The sequence below is a fragment of the Giraffa tippelskirchi genome, chromosome 3 (assembly GCF_054371585.1).
Source record: "Giraffa tippelskirchi isolate mGirTip1 chromosome 3, T2T-mGirTip1v1.2.pri, whole genome shotgun sequence".
In the NCBI taxonomy this organism is placed as follows: Eukaryota; Metazoa; Chordata; class Mammalia; order Artiodactyla; family Giraffidae; genus Giraffa; species Giraffa tippelskirchi.
The window spans coordinates 37,797,336-37,822,613 of record NC_137277.1 but is presented as its reverse complement, the minus strand read 5'-3'; the positions used below and the strand labels follow the sequence as shown (position 1 = coordinate 37,822,613).

Below are 25,278 nucleotides of genomic sequence, written 5' to 3'. Positions count from 1 at the left end.
CGGGCCCTGGATGGGCGGAGCCACCCACCCCCTTGCGAAGCTGTGCCCGCCCCCGCATCCCACATTGCCCCGCGGCAGGAAGGGGACGCCGCGACTTCCGGACCTCCTCCGTTTTTCCCATCCTGGCTGTGTGGGACTGCTGGGGACTTAGAGTGTCTGCTGGTGATGGCCGCGGCCGTCGCTATGGAGACAGGTGAGTAGCGCTCCGAGCCTCGTATTTTGTCAAATAGAAACTGTCCCGGGCCCAGACACCTGCTTCCCGGGATTGTATGAGAATCCAGGCCCAACTCCCGGCAGAGTGAGTGATAGGAGCGGAAGGGAGCAGGGCTCTTCTATCGTCTGGAAGGGCGAAGGTAATTTGGCCTTTTCACAGTTTGTTTTGTTGGTCGATCCTTTCTCCCTGTTCGTTATTCAAACACTGGCCCCACCGGCTTCCGGCAAGACTAAAGGAGAGATTTTGGATCATAAATCACTTCCTCGAGTTGTTTTTTTGTATCTCAGATGAGCTTGCCTAAGTTTAAAATATCGTCAGCGAACTCTTGTACTACTGTGCCACTGACGGGTCTCACCTAAGCACGCGTTTCTTGATCTTGCATACTCACCAGGGTCTCTTTCATCTTGCATTCTGAACGTCTCTTGATGGATTTAGCATTTACTTTGTTTTTGCTAAGCTTAATCACTTAACAGCTTGTAACGCATTATCAAAATAAGGCAAGGCACATTGTTGCAGCTTATCCTAGTGATCACTGTGAAGTCCCAACATAGTGGCTCATGAGTGATTAATGTTCTGCTCCATGTATGATCTTGTTTTCTTTGATAATTTAACTTTAGAGAAACTTTTTTTTTTTTTCTCAATCAGGGCTTTGCTTTCCCTAGGCTTCTAAGGAAGGTTTTTCTCCCACACCCAGTTTAGGAAAACCTTTGCATGCCCTTCTTTATGTATCGCAGCATTAGTCAGGTGTCTGTACTGCTGTTTTCTTTCTACAAATCAGTATTATATACAGTGACATTTATTGTGGATGATTTTTGCTATCTTCTTTCCTAGATGATGCTGGAAATCGACTGCGGTTTCAGTTGGAGTTGGAATTTGTACAGTGTTTAGCCAACCCAAATTACCTTAACTGTAAGTTGTTGAGCACGTCATTGAATTGAGTAGCTAGTTAAGATTTCTGATAGAAGAGTAGAAATTCATAGTACTATTGGCCCTTTGTATCCTTGGATGCAACCTCAGTTGGTGGAATCTGCCCATCCTGAGGGTGACACTATGCTGTTTTGTACAAGGGATTTGAGCATCTGTGGATTCTCTTGTCTGTGGGGTCTCTTAGAACCAACTCCCTGTGGATTCCGAGGGATGACTTTAGTATCTAGTTTTATACATTCTCAATTGAATGGAATGACTGTTGTACTTATATTGGTATATATAATTGAGGAAACTGGGACTTCTGTTTTGAATTCAGTGTGTGTTGGTAGTGGGAATGCTATGTCAGCCAATTCTTTACGATTGTGTTAGTCACAAATCAGTAGTCCAAGAACTGGTGAGCTCTACAGATGTATTTTTTTTTTTATGCCTTTCAGTTCTTGCCCAAAGAGGTTACTTCAAAGATAAAGCTTTTGTTAATTATCTTAAGTACTTGCTTTACTGGAAAGAACCAGAATATGCCAAGTATCTAAAGTAAGTTTAATTTTTATAGTCCTAAACGTGTGTGTACTTTATTATACTCCAAAGCACTGATGTTTAATAGACTTCTTAGTTTCACATTGGAAAAAATACTTGTTGAATCTCTGCTCTCCTTTCAGTTGCCTCCATTTTAATACGAGACACACTCATCTCTAACTTAACTGGGATTACGGCAGTATCTACTCATTGGTATTCCTCCTTTCTCCCTGCCCTGCCAAACAAAGCAGAACTATTTTCTACACAGAAGCCAACTTGGTCTCTTAAAAATAGAAATCACATTCCATTAGAACCCTTTGGTCACTTCCCATTGCATGCAGAAGAAAATCTAGTCTCTTAGCCCTGTGTGATCTGTCCCTGTCTTCTCTGACCTTATCTTGTACCACTCCCTGCATCTCACTGAGTTTCTGACCTCAAGGAACCCGCAGTCTATATATGCAATGACAACCATAGCCTGAAAATGAAGGAACATAGAAAGGGGTACTTGCTTGTAAGCAAGGGTTTCTGGAGGAGGTAACCTTACCTGAATCTTAATAGCTGCTTCCTTATTTATGTATCTTACATAATAAATACATGAATTTATCATTCAGGTTGTGCAATAGATACTCTTGTTTTAAGGCTTACTGAAATGCAAGGAGCATATTATAATCACAAACATTTCTTTTTAATGGTAAAAAAAAAAAGGCTTGAACTCCCACCTCTGCTTTGTCTTAAATAGATAATCAAAAAGCAGTGGTGAAACTTCTAGCCTTTTTTTCCCCTAAACAAACACAAGTTTGAGAGGAGAATGTTTTTGACTTGTAGTTTGGCCAAGCCACTTGTCTCTGTCTAATAACAGCTGATTTATGAGGTCCACATCCTCCTGTTGCCTGTGGGACCCTTTCCACCCTTACTGGCCCTTTATAAAAGAACCACTTATTTGTTTAATAGTCCAGAGAAAAGATTTTTTTTACTAAATTGCAACATGTTATATGTATGTATTATAGACTTAGAGACCCAGTGTTGGACACTGAGCCCTAGACCCCATCAGGTTCAATTTTACCCACAACATTGCTGAGATGGTCATCTGTATACTGGCTGGAGGTTTCCAGTGAACACATACTACTCCATTCAGGGGCAGCCAATTCCATTGTTAGCTAGATTCCAGAAAGTTCCTCCTTATATTATAACATGATATACCTCTATGTAACTTAACTCATGTTCTGAGTTTTGTCCCTGAAGTAATCTGGAACCAATCTATGCCTTCTTGAAGAATAGCCATTCAGATATTTAAATTTAAGAGAGGCTGCAAATTAACCCCCATTTCATTTCTGCACAAGGTTTTTGTTTACTAGTTGCCAACATTTAAAGATTGGAGAGTTTCATATTTTGATCCAGATTTCTAGCTTCTCTTTAAAAATTCTGGAAGATCTGGTAACTCCAGGTCTTTGTTCTCCCAGTTCAGTCATTGGCTAGAGCAGAGGAGCAGCTACCTCTTCTAGACAATTTCCTCCACCATTTCACTAATAGCCATGACTTGCAGCTGTAATTTATCTCTTACATTCAAGGATTCACATTGTTGATTTTCTGGGAGCTTTATGTCAGCTAAAATCCTTCGGTTCTCATTTTCATCAGTGCTGTTAGTTGAGTTCTTCATTTATTTTTCATTTTTTTAAAAAAAAATCTAAATGCAAACTTTGCTTTTGTATCTCCTCTATTTCATCTTGTTGGTTGATGCTATAATTGTAGCCTATTAAAATATTCATAGTCCCTTATTTTAAGCATGGTCTTCTCCAAGTCTTATAAATGATCACTGTATGTCTAAGTTCCAGTTATTGAGAAGTAGCATTTGTTACTTGAAGACAGTCCTCTTGGTTATCACATTAATTTATTTTACGGAGGAAGAAACTAAACCTTAAGAAAGGTTACGTACCCTGTTCAAGGACACCTAGCTGGAGAATGGGCAGAGCTGGTTTCAAACCTAGTTCTGTGTTGATAGAACATCCTCATTGAGAAGGACGGAGAAGGCAATGGCAACCCGCTCCAGTACTCTTGCCTGGAAGATCCCATGGACGGAGGAGCCTGGTAGGCTGCAGTCCATCGGGTCGTTAAGAGTCAGACACGACTGAGCGACTTCACTTTCACTTTTCACTTTCATGCATTGGAGAAGGAAATGGCAACCCACTCCAGTGTTCTTGCCTGGATAATCCCAGGGACGGGGGAGCCTTGGTGGGCTGCCGTCTCTGGGGTCGCACAGAGTTGGACACTACTGAAGTGACTTAGCAGCAGCAGCATGAGAAGGAAATAGCTCCAGCAGGTGTGAGTAGGGCTTTCCAGGCTTAGCTGCTGACAATTACAAGCAACTATGTATCTCTGGAGTATGGGAAGCAAATGTGCAATAAAGAAACATGGCGTCGGGCCCTGCTGCGGTCCTCAGACCAGCAGCATTGGTATCACTTGGGAGCTTGTTAGAAATGCAGAGCTCAGGCTCCACTCCAGACTTTTGATGACCTGGTTCAGCTAGTGGCTCTAGCAAGTTACTTGTTTTTCCCTTTGTATTTAATACCTATCTTGTGAGGGAATACTTTGAGACTATGTAAATATCGTTTCATATTTCAGTCTTTTACCTAACTTTGGCAATCTATGGAAACTACTTGCTTGAAAGCTTTTTCTGTGGTGATTTTCTAATTCTGTAATTCTTTATTCATTTGTTAGTTGAAATTCAGTTGTAAGGACAGAACATTTCCTTGTTCCTGATTTATTTATTCATTTTATAAAGTTACATCAGTATGGACTCCTGAATTCTTTATCTTGTGGGTTATAATTATGTATCTTCTTGAACTAGTGATCCCGGATATAGCCAGTGGGAGCCCCTTCAAATTGGCTCCTGAGTACTTTCAACATATCCCTATATTTTTTGAGTATTTTTCTTTCTGCCACTATGTAATATTCCAGGCTCATCTTGTACTTTCCCTGTGTTAGCCCTAGCATCAGCTGGGTCTCCAACCAACCCTGGATAATACTATGTAAAACCCATGATCTGGGTACTTGGTGTGCTCACTGGTCCTGGAGTGTAGTTGATTCTAGGCTCTCTCAACACATAAAGCTAGAAATGTGTCTGTGTGTATCTATTTCTATATCTGTGTGTGTGTGTATAAAGCCATGAGTTCATCCTGATGTTTTCAATTCCAACTTAATAACAGGATTCATTCTACCCTTCCCCCTTCCTTATCTGAAACTACTTTTCTGAGAGCCAGAAATTTGGCTTTCTGTTTACAATGTATTTGCTCAACCTCAGAGTATATGTACATAATTTCAGAATTGTTATATCCCTGTGGAAAACAGGAATACAGTATCTGTGCATAGTTCTTTCTGAAATTGACTCCTTTTAAAAGCTGTCTTATCATAGTTTATGGAAAACCAATAGGTATTAAACACATAATTATGAAAATAAAGTGTTCCTGTTCCTTACCTTGGAAATTACCAGAAGAGAATAGTGTGATTTGCCCCTAGATGTTGACCAGTTACTGTGTTACCAGTTGACAGTTATGCTGTTTACCAGTTACTATGTGGTCTTAGGTAAATTATTTAATCTTTCTAAGCTTACATTTTCTCACATTTGAAAATTTTGCTGACTTTTGATGATTAGCTTTTCTGTATAAGCAGGAAAAAAAAATGTATTACCAAAGTATACCAAGTTAATGTTACAGAAATGATAAGACTGCAAAAGCATGTTCAAGTGAGTTAACTAGAGCGTGGTATTATTATGTCAATCATTAACTTATAAACTTAACCCCAGGTACCCTCAGTGTTTACACATGTTAGAACTGCTCCAGTATGAACACTTCCGCAAGGAGCTGGTGAATGCTCAGTGTGCGAAATTTATCGATGAGCAGCAAATTCTGCACTGGCAGCACTATTCCCGGAAGCGGATGCGCCTTCAGCAAGCCCTGGCGGAGCAGCAACAGCAGAATAACACATCAGGAAAATGAAAAGCTGGATCCCGACCAGGCTCTTAAGACATGTATATATTGCTTTTGTACAGTGAAGACAAAAAAAAAGACTGTTCCTATGTACCTTTATTATGGTAGCAGCCAGAACCGTTAGTGTGCTTATTTAATTGTTACTAGATTATTTCTGTTAAACCAGAATTGTTTTACTTTGATTTCCCTGTGGATTTGTAAGCTTTTGTTAGTATTTAACACACATGTCTGAAGAACAGAAATGTTAGGTGCTGCAGACCCATTTAAGGCAGTGGAGCATGAGGTAAGGGGAGGGCCACCAAGCCAAACCCTGCTCCTCATGTACAGTGGGGCCTGGGACAGGTCTGTCTCCTGGAGCCTTGCTGTCCCTCACATCAGCTACGTGACCCGTCCTCTGCAGAGTGACAGTCAGTGACCTGACATCAGACACCAGGAACTGCATTAAGGTTCTTAAATTCTACAGGCCAGGAGACATACCTGTGTCACGAGCTGCTTTGTAAGAGCTTTAAGAAGGAATCATTGGTATGTCATTGACCTAGTAACGGCAGGGAGAAGACTGGTGGTTAACTACTAATTGGAGTCTTGACCTTGGAATAGAACAAAGGTGAGGAACCTCAGATGCTTGTACTCATTTGAGAAAGCTGACATTTATTTGGCAGATACCACAAACCCAGGCCCTAGGCTTAGCTGCATTCTCATTTTATCCTCAGAATGATCTATGTTCATAAAGGAGGAAACTGAGGTTTAGACAGGTTAAATAACTTGCCTAGGGTTACAGTTAGTCATGATCAGTGAGACTGACTCACAGACTGGAGTCCTTCCCACCACTAGGTTACATGGTCTCTGATCTCTCGGCCACCCACCTCATCCCAGTGAAGCACATCCAGAGCTGTAACAACACTGCCAGCATTAGGCAGAGGCTGGAGTAGATGGCGCTGGATTTTCCTTCAGTGGTTAGGTTAAGTTCTACACTGTAAAGCCAAAGGTGTTTTAGAAATAATGATTCTTTGTAAATTCATGGAATTTAAGGGAAAAGATCCTAACTCCTTTAAGATTTGGAAGCTGTCTACTGGACTCTTAGGGTTTTTTGGTTATTTGTCATCTCCACTAATACCTTTGTGCTACTACTGCCATTCCAAAAGACTTATTTTACCTATGGTAGCTTAAAAGTACCCTTGTTGTTTAGTTACTAAGTTGTGTCTGGCTCTTTGCAACCCCATGGACTATAGCCTGCCAGGCTCCTCTGTCCATGGAATTTTCTAGGCAGGAATATTGGAGTGGGTTACCATTTCCTCCTCCAGGAGATCTTCCCATCCCAGGGATTGAACGCGTAACATCCCCTGCATTGCAGGCAGATTCTTTACCGCTGAGCCAGTGGAGAAGCCCCAAAATACTCTTATATTAAAGCAAACTTGAGGGTTCATGAGCATTTTAATAGCACTCTATTGTTTAGATATATACCAATTTCTTTTACATCATCCTTTATTACTTATTGTTACCATGAATTCAAAGCAGGCATACAGTTTCTTTTATAGTAGAGCCAATCAGGAAATAGACACAATTTGCCATCAACAAATCTTAATCTTCAGAAAACAACATCTCCACAAGGTTGGCCTGAAGACACTCAGATTCTACCAGTTTTTGAGGCTATAAGAGAAGAACAGTCATATCTTAATCCACAGTTACAAAAATGTTATTAGGAAGGGAAAGAGTTGTTATGCTTTGAATAACACAAGTCTTGGAACAGAGAAATTATGCCATACAGAAACTATCAACTAGTTGTAACAAGTTTTATGAAGTAGTTATTTACCTTAAGGTGAATCATTAAAATACTTGGTTTCGTGGACTAAAACAGGAGACAGCAAGCCCAATTTCACCCCTTCCCCTTAACTCTAATTGAGAATCCCAAGGCCATGACTAGAGGAGGTGCCCTTTCATTTCCTCCAGGATTATGAATTAAGTTGAAAACAACTATTGATGCTGCTGTTTTAAGGAATTATATGTGAATCAGCTTTCTTCAGCAGTGCTTACAGAATTTTAAAATGAGTGGCTTTTAAAAGGCATGAAAAAAACCCCAGTATTTGCATTATTAATACGTTATTGGGATTGACCATAGGGATGAACAGCCAAGTTGTCTGTTTTGAATGCATTGTGGAGAGCAGTGTGATGTTTGGGATGAAATGTCAAGATCTTTTCAAATTTGAATCCAGAACAAGTTAAGAGTTTTGATAGGGTGAATTGTATCTCCAGAACAGTTAAAGAAGGATACTCACTGTTCCATACTTAAGTAGTGTAGGCACTGCAGTTAATTTCAGGCTTTTCCTGAAGTCATTATTTGGATCTTTCCAACTATTTCAAAAAGAGAAAGTGATCATGAAAAACATTTACTTGGCTTCTTAAAGTCTGCTTGATATTTGATACATTCCCACTTTTAGCCTTTAGTAATCATTTTTGTTGTAAACATTTAAAAAACCATGACATCTATGACATATTCTCCTGTGCAAAATTTCATTTAAGTGAATATATATTAAGATATAAATGTGAAGACAATTAAGTTCTGAACTAACATCAGGCCAAATTATTGACTTGCCCTTACCTAATACAAATGGCTGAACATTCAAAATTTTAATTTGTATTTAATATCTTTTACTTGCTTGACTTATCCATGACTGAACCTTAGAACTCAGAACCTGAGTCACAAAGGCCCTTCTCGCCTGTTTGCAAGTCTAGTGCATGTCTGAGAAATGGAGGACCCATTGCCACTTACTAAGGTTTTTCTCCTACTTGGCAGTAGATGAACACACATCCTTCACCAACATGCTTCAGCCCCTCTCGTACGACTGGTTCAGCTTTTTAAAAAGTTGATAAAAATGAAAGTAAGTACACACCAACTCTACAATCAGGCACTGACAAACAGCGTCCCTCTCCCTTCCCCTCAGTCTTGGTAAGTACTCAGACTACCGTGCAGTTAACTGAGGTTAACACAAGTTAGGTGGGTTTTTTTTTTTTTTTTTTCTGATTTGAGAAATCAGAAATCCTTTAAGGGTAAGTAAGGCCCGACTCTCGGTCCTGATTTGTCCCCAGGCCACAGTGCCCAGCACAACCAAAGACATAAACCTTTGCTGAATTACAGAAAGAAGACCAACTCACGTGTCCTGCAAGACGCTAGTCATACTGGGGAAGTGAAAAGTTCTAAAGGACTAGATTCCAGGATTACCTGGATCGAATGATTAGAAGAGCACTTTTGGTGGGGCGGGAAGGTCTTAATTTATTGAGGAGAGTCGGAACAGGGTAGGAAAAGGCAAGAGGAAAGCTCAAATCGCCTTGCGGGACTCCGGGAGCAAGACTCCCTCCGCTTCCTCTCCACCCGGCTATCTGGCTATAACCTCGTCCTTTCAGCCGCTTCCTCTGGGCAGCTGCCTCCCGAATCCTGGCCTCACCCTGCACGCAGTCGGGGCACCAGCTTTTCCCTTCGGCGTCCTTAGAACCGGAAAAGTAGGCGAAAATGGTCTTGCCACTGTGCTGCTCCACCACCTGCATGAACTCCTCATAGCTGGACACGCTCACCTCTTCGTAGCTGGCCATCGGGAAAGCGTGTCTCGGAACGACAGCGATTTCTCGGGTTCCGCCACTGCGGGGCGGGGCTCTGTGCGGGGTGGTGCCCTCTGAGTGGGCGGGGGTAGGGCGGGGCCTGTGGGAGCCCGCCCGGCTCTGCGGTGCTATGGGAGCCTCTGAGGGCCAAAACTCCTCCGCACAGTCTGTCTGCTCTGGCTTGTCAGGTCTTTCTGTGCCAATTGCACCCCGAAACCCCAGCTTCTGCCCCAGTCTGGTCTCGGTTCCAGCCCCATGTGTAGTGGCTGCAAAACCTGCCGCGGCGCAGTCCCTGAACCCCTTGGTGGCTCCGGAGCTTTAACGGCTCCCAAGTTGCCCTGCGCCTGTTGCCATGGCGACTGCGCCAGCGGCCGGAAGCGGGGCCTAGTGGTGACCCACCCGCTGCCGGCTTCCTGGTAACCGCGCCGCTCCCCAGGCCAGGTGGGCTCCGGCTGGAGCTGGGGGGATTCTGGGAAGCTGCGTTAGGAGTCTGGGATCTGAGGGAGAGGAGACTTTGACCTGGGGCGGATCCTGCCGCTCGTCGGCATTAGTTACCTTTTCTTCTGCCGAGGCTTTAGTTGGGGGCGGGCGTTCGGGACTGGGCGGGAGTAGGGGGCTGGGAGGGAAGAAGGCTTCGAGGGCTGGAGCTGAGTGTGTGAGAGCTTGTGTGGAGCCGCCCTCGGAGCTGGTGCTGAGACAGAAAGTGCCCCGGGGCTGCGTTGGGAAGGCGGGAGTCATCCTGGAGCGATGAGTGGGGCGGGTGACCAAGGGGCCTTGCCCGGCCCGAGTGGGCGCGAGCTCGCGGCGGAGAGACCGGGCCTCTGCGTGGGACCCAGCCGGTCCAGACGCGGAGTCCGGCGGCCGTGGGGGAAGAGATGGGGTGCAGGGATGTTACGAGGCCGTGGAACTAGGCGCCGGGCGAGGTCCTCCGTGCGGGAGACGCGCTGCGTGAGTACGGACAGGCTGCCGAACCGTCGGCGGCCATGGGGGAGAAGACAAGCAGCGAGAACAGCCCAGGCCTCGGGGGAGAACGAGGCTGCGGAAACCCCTGGCGCTGCAGGCTCGATGGAGGCTGCAAGAGACCGTGGGACCGTGTGGGTAAACGGGGCTGTGGGGGAACCGCAGGTAGTGGGGCCTGTCGGCTCTGTGTGGGTGACTGGCACTGGGGAGGAGGAGACGGTTTACAGGAGTCCCCGGGGCTGTGAGAGAAAAGGTCGACCGGGATCCACGGGGCGTGGGAGCATTCTGGAACTGTGGTTGAAGGTGCAGGCTATGAGGGCAGTTTCAGGAGGTGGGGAACGAAGCAGAGTCGAGCTCCATCCTGTGCCCGCAGGAGAGGGGCCGGTTGAAAGGGGGGTTCCTGGCCGGGCTTCGTGGGTGGAGACCAGCCGTGGAGGTCTCACCGGACCGTGGGTGAAAGGACAGGCGGGGGCAGCCCCCCGGGGCCGGGGACTATCCATCCCTCCGGGCCCAGGGGCAGGCTGTGAGAGGGCCTTGGGCTATTGTGGGCAGGGCCAGGCTGTGAGGATGCCACCTGTGGCTGTGCCTGGGACTCTGGAGGCAAGTTCTGGGATTGCCCCACACCTGCCTGGGAGGGGACAAGCTATGGGGGTGCCTGGGCCCTTGGAGGGGATTGGCTATGGGATTGCCCCCAGCTCTTCAGTAAAAGGACTGACTCTGGGGGTGCCCGGGGCCATGGGGTGGCCTGAGGCTGTGGAGGTACCCAGAGCTGTGGCGGGAGAGTTCTGCTGTGGGGGGGCTCCGGACCCTTGGGGGAGACAGCGGGCAGCACAGGTGCCTGGGGCTCTGGCACAGGAGGTGATCTGTGGGCACACCCCAGGCTTGTGGGGGAGAGGGCAGACCGCAGCTGTGCACAGAGTGGCCCAAGGGGACACCCCCTCTGTGGGTGCCCCATCCGTGTGGCGGAGGAGACGAGCCGTGGGGGAGACAGGCCCTGGGACTCTCCCTGGCCTGTGGGGCACAGGACAGCCTGTAGACGTGCCTTGTGAGATTGAAGAGGGAGTGAGATATGGGAGTGACCCGCGCTTCAGGGAAAGGGGACAGGCCGGGTGGGCAGAGACAGGCTCTGGGGGCAACTCAGGGTCCTGGGAAGCTGCCCAGACTGCGGGCTGGGCAATTTGTGGTCCCGAGGAGCAGGAGGCAGGCTCTGGCAGTGTTCCAGGCCACTGGGGTATAGGACAGGCTACAGGGGTACCTTGGGCTCCCAGGACGCAGACAGGCTGTGGGTGTGTCCTGGGTCTGTGGGGAACACAGCAGCCATTGGGGATGTCCCAGGCAGTGGGATTATCGGGGACCAGAGAAGTGCAGACCAGCTGCTGCTGCGTCCCGGGCCTGTGGGCTAGACAGCAGGCTCTGGAGGTGCCTCTGGCTGAGGCAGTGCCGGCTGTGGTCAGAGAAGAGACCTACAGTGGGAATGTCTTGAGTCTCCTGGAAAGGAGGCAGGCTCTGGGGGAACAGGAGGCTGTAGTGCCCACCACTGTAGGGGGTCCTGGGCCTGTGTGTCAGGAGACTGGCTGTGGGGACGCTTCCTGTCTCTGTCTGAGGAGACAGGCTGTAGGGCTGTCTGAGCTCGTGAGGGTGCCAGAGACAGCTGGGGTGTCCAGCTACAGGTGTGCCCTAGCTCCGTGTGCGCTAAGTTCTGGGAGTGAAGCTACCAGGGTGCCTGCTACTGTGTGGGTGTCTGACTCTGTGAGTCAGGAAGGCAGCTCCAGGGAGGACTGGAACCTGTGGGCAGGGATTCATCCTGCCGGGAGACCGACAGGTTCAGGGGTACCCATGGCTCCCCAGGAACTGTGGTTGGCAGGGGAGGATGCTGGCTCGTGGGGAAGAAGACAGAGTGCCAGGGTGCCCATGGCTGCTGAGGTGCCCCAGGCTCCTGGGGTGTGTGGTCCCTTGGGGGTGGAGACTGGCTCTGGAGATTTCTCACACTTGCCAGGGAGGAGGCAGATGGCAGGAGTTCCTCTGACTGCAGAGGTGTCTTCAGATGATGGGGTGCCCGTGGCTCTCAGGGTGCCTTGGCCTGTGCAGGAGATGGCTGGTTCTGGAGGTGTCTCAGGCTTGTGCAGGGAGAGAGAGACAATGTGGGGACCTACGGATGCCGTGGAGCCCACCAGAATGGGGATGCCCGCCACTGCCAGAGTGCCTGAAGAGATGGGGCCTAGGGGCATCTCAGGCTTGGCGGGAGGGAGACAGTCTGGGGGAGCACGTGTGGCCATGGGGCTGCACACAGCCATGGGGATGCCAGGGCCTGTAGGGGAAGAGATGCTCTCTGGGCATTTCTCGAGCTTATCAGGAAGCAGACAGACTGCTGAGGTGCCGGTGGCAGCTGCCAGCATTTCCCTGACGGTGGGGGTGCCCACAGCTGCCAGGGCCCCTGGGCCGCTGGTGGGTGATGTTATTTCTGGGGATGGCTCAGGTATATGGGGAAGGAGACCTGTGACTGAGGTGCCCGTGGCTTCCAGGGCTTCAGGACTTGTGGACGGGGAGACTGGCTCTGAAGGTGTTGCAGACCCATGGAGGAGACCTGACAGAGCCATCCCTGAGGCTGCGAGGATGCCTCTGTCTTTGGGGGTGCTTGCAGCTGTAGGAGTTCCCATGGCAGGGCCCGGGCCTGCGGTGGTGTGGGTGACTGGGCCTGCAGGAGAAGAACCCAGGGCAGCTGTCTCTGACCTCACAGGGGTGAGGAGACAGTTCACAGAGGGCCCTGGGGCTCCCCCCACAGGGGAGATCAGAGGTAGAAATGTCCTGGGGCTGGTGGGGATGAGCCAGCCAGTGGGCGTGTCTTACACCTGTGGGCACGGGACCAGGTTATGGAGGTGCCTGAGGTCAGCGGGGGAAGAACTAGACTATGAGGACATGCCAGGAGTGTCCACAACAGGCACGACTGTGGGGGAGAATGAAGCTGAGGAGGTGCCCTCAGTGTCACGGGAGGAGACAGGCATCAGCCTTGTCAGAGATCACGCATGGCAGGGTGGGAGGAGACAGGCTGGAGGAGAGTCTGCCCTCAGGGTGGGGGGAAACTATTTGGGAGACAGTTTTGAGGGGGGGGACAGATTGAGGGGGGCGTTCCACTAGTAGGGATGGCGTTGGGGGATCCTGGGGCTCTTGGGGAGGGAACAGGTTGGGGGGAGATTTGTCCTGAGGTATAGGGATGTCTTGGGATAGAAGAGAGAGGCTTTGTGGAGACACCTCACCACATATGGGATGGCAAACCGGGAGGTTTCCTGGTGCAATGGGAAAGGGACAGGTTGCAAGGAGAGGAATGACCTCTCCTTTGTATGGGAACTTTGTATGGGGGAATGGTTCGGGGCCAGTGTCCCTGGACTTTGTGTGTGTATGTGTTTGTGTGTGTGTGTAGCATCACTTGAGGTGTTCTGGAACTGTGGGATCACCTAGTTTTTTCCTGTTGGAGAATGGACCCATAGGCCTTCGGCATCCAGCCAGGAAGTACTGACCTTGTAAAAGTCCCAGCTGCCGAGAGCCTGACTCTCCAGGCTCCTTCCTCCTGCGGCTCCAGCCCCCGAACTGTGATGACATCAGGCCAGTTGGGATGGCCTCACTCGTGTTCCTCCTCCCATCTTCGCTTTTGATGGTTTCTCTACAACCTTAGAAACAAGGAATCTTTGTATTCCTACCCATGTATCAGTCTTTAAGCAAATCCAGTCTACAATCCTTGGCTTTATTCTAAAGTTTAGGGAAACCCTGAGTTTCCCAGTTGAGTTCCTATTGAATTCTTTAAGAGGACAAGCTCTCCCCATACATTTAACGCTGGTCAACTTATGGAAAATCTGCTTAATTCGACAAATGTTGAGTTGAATTGTCTACCATGCTTAAAACACTGTTGGGGGAAATCTCAGAAGCACACGACAAGGCCCTTCCCCTCAAGGAATCTTGTCTAGCTGGGAAGATGAGACAGATACCTGTGAAATAGGTAAATAACAACACAAGCAAGTGGGTGAGTACAGGGGGCGTAGTGTCTATAAAGAGGCATTCAGAACAGGGAGAGGCCCTCCCGTGTGGTTTACAAAATGCTTTCCTATCTTTAGACAGCTGTAGGGTGGGGGAGAGTTAGGGTGAATCTGAAGATGTACAGAGGTCATTCCTCTAGTTCCTGGCCATTTCTGGCATCTGTCTAGGTATTCTGATGCCGCCAGTTTATTTAGAGTCATTCAGTTAGATTCTTTTGAGCTACCTACAAGAGTGAAGTGTAGTGCTTTTTGATTGGTAGTTAGAATTTATTAATGTAGGCTGTATATCCATAAAACTTCCGGCTAGAAAGTGCTTGTTTACCATAGCAGAGCTCTGTTTTTGGAATAACATCTTATTAGTGACCCTTGAGATGTGAAATTTGGAATGAAAAGGACTCAAGAAGTAGTCATGAGGCTAGTTGTTGTTTAGTTGCTCAGTCATGTCTGACTCTTTGCGACCCTATAGATTGTAGCCTCCCAGGCAAGAATACTGGAGTGGGTTGCCATTTCCTTCTCTAGTGGATCTTCTTGACCCAGGAATTGAACCCGCGTCTTCTGCATTGGCAGGCGGATTCTTTATCACTGAGCCACGAGGAAAGCACATGTCATTAGGCTAGTGTGTCCCCTATTCTTGTGGAAGGTAGACTTTCAACAGTGTAGTTGCTTTAGTATATGAAAGAAACCATCATATACCTGTCTTTAAGCATTCACTCTATAGTGTGAGGTTGCTACGGACTACTAGAATATTCTTATATGAGCATAGCATTGTATTTTACTTATTCTTTCACTTTGAAAAGGTTGGTCTAAAAGTACTTTCTTTTATGTCAGGCAATGATTTTAAGGGAAAACTGTTGGCCAGTGACTGAGCTTTCACTCTCCGTCTACACTGTCCGACACCATGGGACCAGGCAGACCAGCCTCAACCTGTGTTCATCTAGCATCTGGTGTCCAACTCGATGGGAGGAGTGACCCCAGGAAACTTCAGACCCAGGTAGTTTCATTTTATTTTTCTCTTCCAATTGTTGTAACGAAACATTTCAGACGAAAAGAAAAGGACAATGAACACGTTTTAAATCACCGTTTAGATTTAAGCATTATCACACCTAAGAAAAATGGAAAAAAATAGTTCCCTCATATTCTCTAATAATGTCTTCTTTCACCCAGTTGTCCCCTAAATGTCTTTTTGTATTAATGAAAATCCTCAAACATACAGCAGGCTGCATTTTACAGTGAACATATCTCTCCTTCAGTCCATACCTCTAGAATCCATTCATCAATCCATCTTACTTTTGGACACATATCAGAATAAATTGCAGATGTGAGTTCCCTAAGTGCTTGTGCATGCATATCATACACTAGAATTCTTTCTTTGTATACTGTTTTCTTTTGATGTATATTTTGCATCTTCAACAACTACATTGAAATGTATACATCTTGTCATATTTGCTAAGTTTTGACCAATGTGTACACACACGTATAACTCATATCTCACATACTGATCATTTCCATTACCCCAGAAAGTTCTCTTGTGCCCTACCTAGTCAGTCCTGCTGCCCACCCTTCACAGGCAACCACTATTCTGATTTTTTTTCACCACAAATTAGTTTCTGTGTTCTAGAACTTCATGTACACAGAATCATATACTATGTACTCTTTGGTGTGAGGCTTCTTTCACTGCAGTATAATGTTTCTGAGATTCATCCACCTTGTTGCATGTATCAGTAGTTACTTTTTTAATACTGAGTCCTGTTCCATACCACTGTTTATTCATTCCCTAATTGATGGACACCTGGGCTGTTTCTAGTTTAAGCCATTGTGAGTGAAGCTGCTACATTCTTATACAAATCTTTTTGCAAACCTGTTTTCATTTCTCTTGGGAGTAAAATTACTGGCTCATAGAGTAGGTGTATGTTTAGTTTTTTAACAAACCAACAGACTTTCCCAAAGTGGTCTGTATCATTTTATGTTCCTACCAGTAAGGAATGAGAGCTCCAGCTGCTCCACATCTTTACCAGCATTTGGTGGTGTTTTTTAATTGTAACTGTTTTGGTGGGTGTGTAGTAATATGTCAGATAAAATTTTGACTTAATTTCAGACTGACAGAAAAGTTGCAAGAATGGTACACAGTGTTCCTGGATACTCTTCTCCCAGATTTCCCAGATACTAACTTTTTATTACATGTCCCCTCTCCCTTTCTCCCTCCCTTCTTTTTCTTTTCTCTCTGTCTTGCTTCACACACACACACAATCGCACGTAGTTGTTTTCTGCACACACATACACACACGCAATTGTTTTCTGAACTGATTAAGTTAAGGGCATGATACCCTTTTGCCCCTAAGTACTTGTGCTTCTATAATCATGGTATAGTGATCAAAATCAGGAAATTAGCATTAAAATGATGCTATTGTGTCATCTACAGACCTCACTGAGATTTTGTTAGTTGTTCTAATAATGTCCTTAATAGTGAAAGAAAATCCAGAATCATGAATTTTGTTATGTTTCTTTAGTTTCCTTTAATCTGAATGATTTCTGAGTCTGTATTTCATGACATTGACATTTTTGAAAAATGCAGACCTGTTGTTTGAGGATTTCCTCTCAATTTGGGTTTGTCTGAAATTTTCTCATAGTTACATTCAGGTTGTGCACCCACAGTGGGAAAACCACTGAAGTGATGCTGAGTTCTTCTCAGTGTATCACATCAGGAGGCACATAGGTCGATTTATTCCCATTACTGACCATGTTAACTTTTATTGTTTAATTAAGGTGGTGTCTGCCAAGTTTTCCATTGTAAAGTTATTCTTTTACCTTTTGTAATTGGAAATTTCTGTCTTTGAGACCATGTTAATATCCTTTTACTTCCGAGACTTCATTTGCTTTTAGCATTCATTGATGACTTTTGCCTGAATCAGTTTTTTATTACGACAGTTTGACAAGTGATGATTTATTTATATCAGAGGAGACTTTTTAGCATTTTACTTAATTCAATATGATATTCAAATGGTCTCTGATTTGGCCAGTGAAGTGAGAGTCACTTCAAGTTGATTCCAGTGTCCTTTTCACGTTGCTATCAATCTTTGACCACTTTTTGGTATAAAAAGATATGCCAGGCTCAGCGTATGTTGCCCCTTCCCAGCCATTCTTGAAAGGAGCCTTCATCCTTTTGGTGGTGAATGGATTTTAGAAGTCAGTGTCTAGGTACTGGATATGCTCGTTGGTTCTTGGATGTCAGTGTTTTGTCCTATGCTGTCCCCGAGGACAGAGATGGGAAATAGCTGTATACACTCATGTGCCCGAACACAATTCATACGCAGCTCTGCACTCACATCTGCATCCCCTCCTCCTTCCTTCTCCTCTCCTCTCTCTTACTCTCTTCTTTCCCTCCTTTCTCTGTGTCTGTCTGCCTATCTGTCTATATTAAAACCCTCTGAGTGCACATAGGTATCTCCAATCCAGTCCAACACTTCCCATCTGTAACTCCCATATTCAAGAGTGTAAAACCAGTTTCCAGTTACCCACAGTGTGGGTACTCATTTGCTTAATCCTAGAATGTACAAAACTGTTTGAAAATTGAGACCCATGCCTCTGCAAAGGAAAAGAACACTACAGATTAGAGTTCAGTATTTGTTTAGAGAACTTGTTGTCTTTAGCCTGAGGGCAGATAGTCCAAATGCTATGTTCAAAAGTTGATTGGGTTGATTTTTTTTTTTTTAAACCCTCACTTTTTAGTGTGATTACGTTAGTCTTTTGAACTTCAATTTGCTTCATTGGTTTCTGTTAGTATTCATTTTTAGGGTTTTCCTTCATCCTTCTGAATTTTATTTATTATCTCTTTCCCTTTCTCCCCTCTTCTTCTCTTCCTTCCTTTCTCTCCAGTGTATGTGAAACATTAACATGGTTCCAAACAAATCTATGCAGAAAAGAACATTCAGTGAAATATTACCACTCCCACCCCCGCCAACCATTCCCTCTCTCCTTTCCACCCAATTCCTCCCCACACCCTATAGATACCTCATCTTATTATTATTTGATTTTTCTTTCCTATGTTCCTTTTTGCACAAATGATCAGATGCATGTGTACTTTCTTATGAACTGTCTCTCCTCTCTTTTGAAGGGTGGTATAGCCTGCCAATGCAGGAGGCACAGGAGGCGTGGGTTCGATCCCTGGGTCAGGAATATCCCCTGGAGAAGGAAATTGCAACCCACTCCAGTGTTCTTGCCTGGAGAATCCCCTGGACAGAGGAGCCTGGTGGGCTACGGTCCATGGGGTTGCAAACAGTTGGACATGACTGAGCACGCATGCATGCACATATTACAGATACTCTTTTTTGCAAGTGTTCTTTACACTGACCAGCATACCTGAGAAGTCCCTACACATGGGTTCTTGCACGTATTCCTCATTCTTCTTTACATCTTCATGGTACTCGTCTGCGTGGGTGTACCATAGACTGAGACATGCTTCTACATGAGCATTTAGGTCAATTTCAGTGCTTTGCAGTTGCAGACAACAGATGTATACCCTGTGCACATGTATTGTTGGGGGTATATCTTCAGAACATATTTCTGGAAGTGAGACTGCTAGGTCAGAAGGCAAACACATGTCTGGTTTTGTTCACTCTTGCCAGAGTCCCGTCCCTGGGACCTGTGCTCCCACCAGGACTCTGTGAGCAGGCCTGTCTTCCCACAGCCTTGCCAGCAGCTTATGTTGTTGTGTCTTTTAATTTTGCTGCTCTGTTGCCGTCTCAGTGTATTTTCAATTAGTATTTTTATGAGCCTGACCAACATTTCATGCATTTAAGGGTCATATTTCTATCTTTTTTTTTTTGTTAATTGTTCATGTGTTTTTTTTTTTTACCATTTTCTACTGAGTCTTGATCTTTTTTTCACCTCAATTTTTAAGATTTCTTTATATATGGGAGCCCTTTGTATTTGCAGATATTTTTCCAGTTCTTTCCAGATGGTGTTCTTTTTTAACCATAAAAAACAAGTTGTCTTTAAAATTTTTACTTGAAGTAATAAAACTTATCACTCTTTTATTGCGTGTGGATTTTGAGTTATAGTTGGAAAGCCTTTCTCTATGCCCAGGTTAAATAGGAATTCACTCTTTATTTATTTACTTTAGTACGTATATCAAATCCCCTAGGTATTTTAGGTAATTTTTTACTCTAGGGGGAAGGATTTTTCCAACAAGGCCACAAGTTCCAAGTACTGTTCCTCATTCTGTGCACTTTCTAGATGGTAACTTTTTTTTTTTCCCTCTCCCTCATAATCTCTACTTCTTTTCCCTAAAATTCTTTCCTTCAGTTTTCTCACACTGGGTTTATTTTAAACCAACACTTCATGCACATGATTATATAAACACACATTATCGTGTGCACTGTGAGAGTTGAGGAGGCCGTCTCCACGAACAAGACATCTTCGTACAGGCTTCGCTGAGCTTGTAGGCAGAGTCTTCCAGGCTGATGACCTGCCACAGACATGGACAGGTCCAAAGCTACAGAATGATTTGCTCCGTTTGACATAGTAATCCCAGAACAGATAATTTATCCTTGGGAAATAATTTGCAAAGAGAAAAAAAACTAAATGCATGGGAATATTAATTGGACTAATATTTTTATTAGTGGAAAACGTGGAACAATCTCAATCTTTAATAATAGGATTATAGTTAAGATAAGCATGAAAAGGCCATTCATTGGATTTTGGAAAATGCAACTATGAAAAATAATAAAAATTGTGGGAAGATGGAAGCATGCCTATGTTTATTAAGTGAAAAACAAAACCTGTGTCTATGATGATGATGATGTTATTTAGTCGCTAAGCTGTGTCTGATTCTTTTGCGACCCCATGGACTGTAGCCTGCCAGGATCCTCTGTCCGTGGGATTTCCCAGGCAAGAATACTGGAGTAGGTTGCCTTTTCCTTCTCTAGGGGATCTTCCTGACCCAAGGACTGAACCTGCGTCTCCTGCAGTGGCAGGTGGATTCTTTACCACTGAGCCACCAGGGATGCCCCATCTATCATGATAATAACCTACAAAAACTTAAACCTGCATGAAAAGGTGTAAATGGACTGTTTAGAGGAAGATGCACTTAGGTGCAGGATAAAAGATGTGGTCCCACCACCAGATAAAAAGTCTCAGGAAGACCTGAAGAAGTATTGTCACTGGCTTAGATTCTGGGTGGTATGTCTGTGGAGCAGTTTTCAGGAACACTTGTGATGAACTATGTTGGTCACTTACTGGAACCTGACATTTTGACACAGGGCAGAAGTCCACCACTGGGAAGTTGAGGAGCTTACTGGTTCTGCTTGAAGCTTTCTGGGTTGACTTTGTGAGGAGGATCATAGTATGCTACTAGTAACCAGAAGGATAATACTGGGGACTCAGTGATTTGTAAGAGCTTCCCAGGTGGCACCAGTGGTAAAGAACCCGCCTGCCAATGCAGGAGACAGAAGAGACATAGGTTCAATCCCTGGGTTGGGACCTTTGATTTTTCTTCCCTGTGTTTCTTTCTGCACAGATGATCAGGTGCATTTGTACTTTCTCATGAACTATCTCTCTCCTCTTTTGAAGGGTGGTGTAGCCTGCCAGTGCAGGAAGTGTAGGTTTGATCCCTGGGTCGGGAAGATCTGCTGGAGTAGGAAATGGCAACCTACTCCGGTATTCTTGCCTGGAGAATCCTTTGGACAGAGGAGCCTGGTGGGCTACAGTCCATGGGGTCGCAAAGAATTGGACATGACTGAAGCAACTTAGCATGCATGCAGATGATTGTAGGATGGAACCAGGGGTGTGTGATCAATTCAAGGGTGTGAGAGTGGCCAATTCTTTCAGTGCAACAGGAAAATAAATACCTCTTAAGCACTAATAATAGTGTGGGTGAAATGTTAGAAACTTGATTGTAGACATATGTCAGCTATGCAATATGGTATTTTTCTAATGTGTGGTTGCTTTTATTTATTTTTTAAAGAACCAGCTGCAGTTTAATAGGAATGTTCCTACACATTCAAGCAACTTGGCAACCCAATACTCTTGCCCACACGGAATTAAAATTGAGAAACTGAAGCATTCATACAACGAGTCTTACCACTGTAGAGATTTGGGTTTTAGAGATGGTCCTGGCCTAAGCAGCTCTGTTTCATTTTCTGTTGTATCAGAAGAGAGACTTAGCTATGCTGTCCATCTGGCCAAAAGAGATGTAAAACGAAGACAATTTGAAGAACATATAAAAGAGCATCACCTCAGAAGTCAGCCCCATGTCTTTCAGAACTCTGGACACTCTCAGCATAAAACGTCTGACCTTGGGGTGGGAAGGGAGGAATCAAGGAGTCGGGAAGCCTGTCATGGCAGCCACCAGCCGTCCAAAGTAGAGATTTCCAGCTCAGGCGCCAAGGTGTACCTGTATACATCTCATCCAGGACAATCGGGGCTTCCTATGCCAAATTCTCCACCCACGCGCGATCCAGGCCTTCAGCCCCATTCCAGAATAGATGACCACAAAAGCCTATGTGAACACAAATGCCTGCTGGAAGTTCAGCGACTCCAGAAAGAATTGAGCAGTTGTATCCATAAAATTGAAGAAGTAGCTAAAAGAGGTGAGACAAATTGGACTCTTGAAAAAAATGCTCCAAGAGGGTATAGGCCAAATACATTCTTCAGGACCCCTGCGCCTCATCACATCCCTTTCTGTCCTTCTGTCACTAGAATGAGCATTCAAAACAAGACAGGTGAATTTTGAGTTTGACCAGTGTCTTTTTCTGAGGAGTTTTCCCTAGCATCTCTTTCCAGCAGAGGCCGCTGAAACAGCCCCTTTTCCTTAGGCTGTGCTAGGTAAGTTGAATGAGGGTCCCACCTAGTAATCACAGTACCTGCTGTCTTCTGGCGCCTGAGTGCAAATTATCCTATAATGTTTTGTTTCTGTATCCAGAAGTCCTTCTGGAAAAATTATTTTTAATTTGTTCAGAAAAGAACATTATATAAAACATGTATATTCTAGATAAAAACAGTTCTAAGTTGGGCAATGTTTAGATGAGTACACCGCAGTGATAGGGAGCTACAGATGTATGTATGAGACATCTGACCACAGGGTAGAAAGGAAGGTATATAATCCTCACATTCTGTTCTCTACAATCTTTCAGCGTTCTCTATGCCCTTGCATTTTCCTGGAAAGTAGAGGATTGGTTGCACATGGAAAATTTGGGGTTACCATAGCTGAGAAGTAGGGGAGTCAAGCCTAGCTTTCAGACTGCAAAGCACAGGGAGTTGGCATCAAAAGGAGCTACTGTGCCAGGATAGTAGAGTCTGTGATGATCTTTTGCGTTTTAAAGTCAAGTAATGTATGCATATGCACATTACATAATGAATTTAAGGTATGGTACAGAAACAGATTGAACAAAATAGAACAAAAATATGTAAATGAGGGTATTTTGGCATGGGGAAAAAACAAGGAAAGCACAAAATAAGACTTCTTAGGAATGGGCAAAAGATTTGTTTCTAAGCTTCCACAGAGTCTGCTAAAGAGGAAAATGTGATCAATTACAGAATTTACAAAGAAAAAAATTGCACAAGGAGAAAATTATGCCAGGTATAGAGGTTGGAAGGAGATTTCTCTGGTGGGTCTTCATAAAGAATATGTTGTTTAATATGAACAAGTTGAAAACATTCCTACGTCACAGTAACAGAAGTGTTTTGGCTTATTTCTCCTAACATTGCTCAGTGGTGGTCTGTAGCATGACCCCATGAAACAGTGTGGTAGAAACCATGCTCCTGGGGTGAGGTGGGGGGAAGCAAAGCCATGAGGCATGCCACCCTACTGATGGGGCCTCATATAGGGGGCCTTAGAGCAGAGCTGCTCAGGTAGTCTTCCAGAAACAATTTCTTTGAACTAGTAGTTTGAAAATACCGAGCAGCAGTGTGTACGAGGGTCTGCTTCCTGACAAATAGACGAAGGCTTTGGCAAATAATTTAAGCCCTTGCTATCTTAATATGTTAGAGAAAGGTTTCCTCTTCTGGGTTCAGGATAAGAAAGTGTAAAAGAAATCTTGTATATATAAAAATAGGTCAATAAATGATTTTTTTTTAAATGGAAAGCATTATAGATTTGGGTTCAATATAAATAGCTTAAAAATAATAACTGCATAATAGTGGGCTAGGCTGTCCGGGGCATTCGGATTTGATTAACAGCTTCCTGTCTCTTCCATCTCGGAGTCAAGTACACAGCCCCCTTGCTCGTTGCTAGTTTCTTGGCTGATGAAAACAAATTTTTTGTTATGACAGCCTCATGTTTTTTTCTTAGTAAAACTACAGATCTTTAACCTCATTATCTCTGTGAGCCATTGAAGTTTTTAATCAGCTTTTATATATGGTTTATAATCCACTTTGGGGGGAAAAAATATTTTCAGATCGCGTGGAAGAAGCTTTGGATCCTGATGAGGAGCGGAGGATCCGGGTCAGGAGACAGGAGCAGGCGGTCCGTTCTGCCCGCATGCTCTATGTCCTCCAGCAACAGGTGCGGAGGCGCAGGGACGTAGGTGGGGTGGGCTTCTCAGGGAATTTGTGCTTTCCTTTTGTGCCAGAAATATCAGTACCAGCGTATCCTACATGGATTCTCATGTATTTGTGTATCTAAGTTTCCTGAATGTATGGACAAACAATTCTTCCTCTCTTCGCCCTCTGTCTTTATGTGTCTGTGTGTATGCAGCCAAACTCTTTAAATACTATTTTGTTCTTGTTTTTCTGCTTTTGGGGGTCACAGACGCTTGAGGATCTACTGAAAGCTATGTGTCCTTTCCCCAGGAAGAAAGTGCTTATACAGCACATATTTTTGTAGACAAGTTTAAGTGGATCGGTTACCCTGAAATGCTTGGTCCCCAGTAATGCACCTATGGTCTTAGAGAAAAGGGACTTTGTTAGTTTCCCATCCATTGCATGTTTAATGTACATTAGAAGCTTAGTACATGGTAGATGGTCTTCCCTGGTGGCTCAGCTGGTAAAGAATCTGCCTGCAGTGTGGGAGACCTGGGTTTGATCACTGGGTTGGGAAGATCCCCTGGAGAAGGGCTTCCCTCATAGCTCAGTTGGTAAAGAATCTGCCTGCAATGCAGGAGACCCAGGTTCAATTCCTGGGTCGTGAAGATCCCCTGGAGAAGGAAATGGCAACCCACTCCAGTATTCTTGCCTGGAGAATCCCATGGACAAAGGAGCCTGGCAGGCTACAGTCCATGGAGTCGCAAGAGTCGGACATGACTTAGCGACTAGACCACCACAACCACATAGTAGATAGTTTGGTTGTCTTTACTAAATAGTAAAGAATGAAGAATATGTTAAATGTCACTCAGGATACGTTTTGTCATTGTTCAGTTGCTCAGTCGTGTCCAACTCTCTGTGACCCCACGGACTGCAGCACGCCAATCTTCTCTGTCCAGAATACATGTGGGTGGCTGATGAACAGGCATTTATATTATCTACATTACGGGTAGATTTTTTAAAATGTTTGTTTCAACTTTAATTGGAGAAGGAAATGGCAACCCATTCCAGTATTCTTACCTGGAAAATCCTATGGACAGAGGAGCCTGGTGGGCTACAGTCCATGGGGTTGCCGAGTCGGACATGACTGAGTGACTTCACTTTTTCAGTTTTAATGTCTTACTTGTTAGTAAGCATTGAACTTATTTCTGGTCACTTAGGTCACATGCTTTCTTGCTTGAACCCCAAACTGGGCTCTTTGATTTAAAGATAATGCCTGAGTGAGATTTTGTTCTTATTCTTATTGGCTTCTATTTTGGTCCTTACTCTACACTGCTGGCATAGAGATTGTTCTGAAACATGAATCTCAGCCTGTCAGAGCTCTGCTTGAAAGGTGTGATTGGCTCTCTGTAACTTAGAGGGTGAAAGCTGACTTCTTTCTTTATAATTGATTATTTTATTTTTGGTTGTGCTGGATCTCATTACTGTACACAGGCTTCTCTATGCGGTGAGCGGTGCCTACTCTCTAGTTGCAGTGCACAGTCTTCTTAGTGCTGTGGCTTCTCATGTTGCAGAGCACAGGCTCTAGGGCACGTGGGCTTCAGTA

The 25,278-nt window shown here is 45.0% G+C and overlaps 3 protein-coding genes across 4 annotated transcripts in view; 2 read left to right on the top strand and 1 right to left on the bottom strand.

The window, feature by feature from the left end:
* The first annotated feature begins 71 nt into the window (after positions 1–71).
* MED31 (mediator complex subunit 31) lies at positions 72–15,207 on the top strand. 2 transcript variants are annotated; one of them, XM_081579824.1, is made up of 5 exons: positions 72–193; positions 1,046–1,123; positions 1,576–1,672; positions 5,454–5,678; positions 15,045–15,207. In XM_081579824.1, exons 1-4 carry the CDS (start codon positions 166–168, stop codon positions 5,644–5,646), a joined length of 396 nt encoding a protein of 131 aa, XP_081435950.1. In that variant the 5' UTR covers positions 72–165; the 3' UTR covers positions 5,647–5,678; positions 15,045–15,207. The 2 variants fall into 2 exon arrangements, with proteins under 2 accessions (XP_081435950.1, XP_081435949.1); XM_081579823.1 differs by lacking the exon at positions 15,045–15,207 and having other exon boundaries at positions 5,454–5,819.
* On the bottom strand, positions 7,102–9,591 carry TXNDC17 (thioredoxin domain containing 17). Its single transcript, XM_081579835.1, has 4 exons — positions 9,078–9,591; positions 8,405–8,486; positions 7,911–7,986; positions 7,102–7,284 (listed from the first exon to the last, which is right to left on the bottom strand). Exons 1-4 carry the CDS (start codon positions 9,220–9,222, stop codon positions 7,216–7,218), a joined length of 372 nt encoding a protein of 123 aa, XP_081435961.1. The 5' UTR covers positions 9,223–9,591; the 3' UTR covers positions 7,102–7,215.
* The window catches only part of KIAA0753 (KIAA0753 ortholog), a 57,981-nt gene continuing 42,017 nt past the window's right edge, over positions 9,315–25,278 (top strand). The window contains exons 1-4 of the mRNA XM_081579822.1: positions 9,315–9,669; positions 15,045–15,207; positions 21,178–21,802; positions 23,609–23,715. Coding sequence (XP_081435948.1) covers positions 15,115–15,207; positions 21,178–21,802; positions 23,609–23,715 — 825 coding nt within the window. The 5' untranslated portion in view covers positions 9,315–9,669; positions 15,045–15,114. The remainder of the gene's footprint in view (positions 9,670–15,044; positions 15,208–21,177; positions 21,803–23,608; positions 23,716–25,278) is intronic.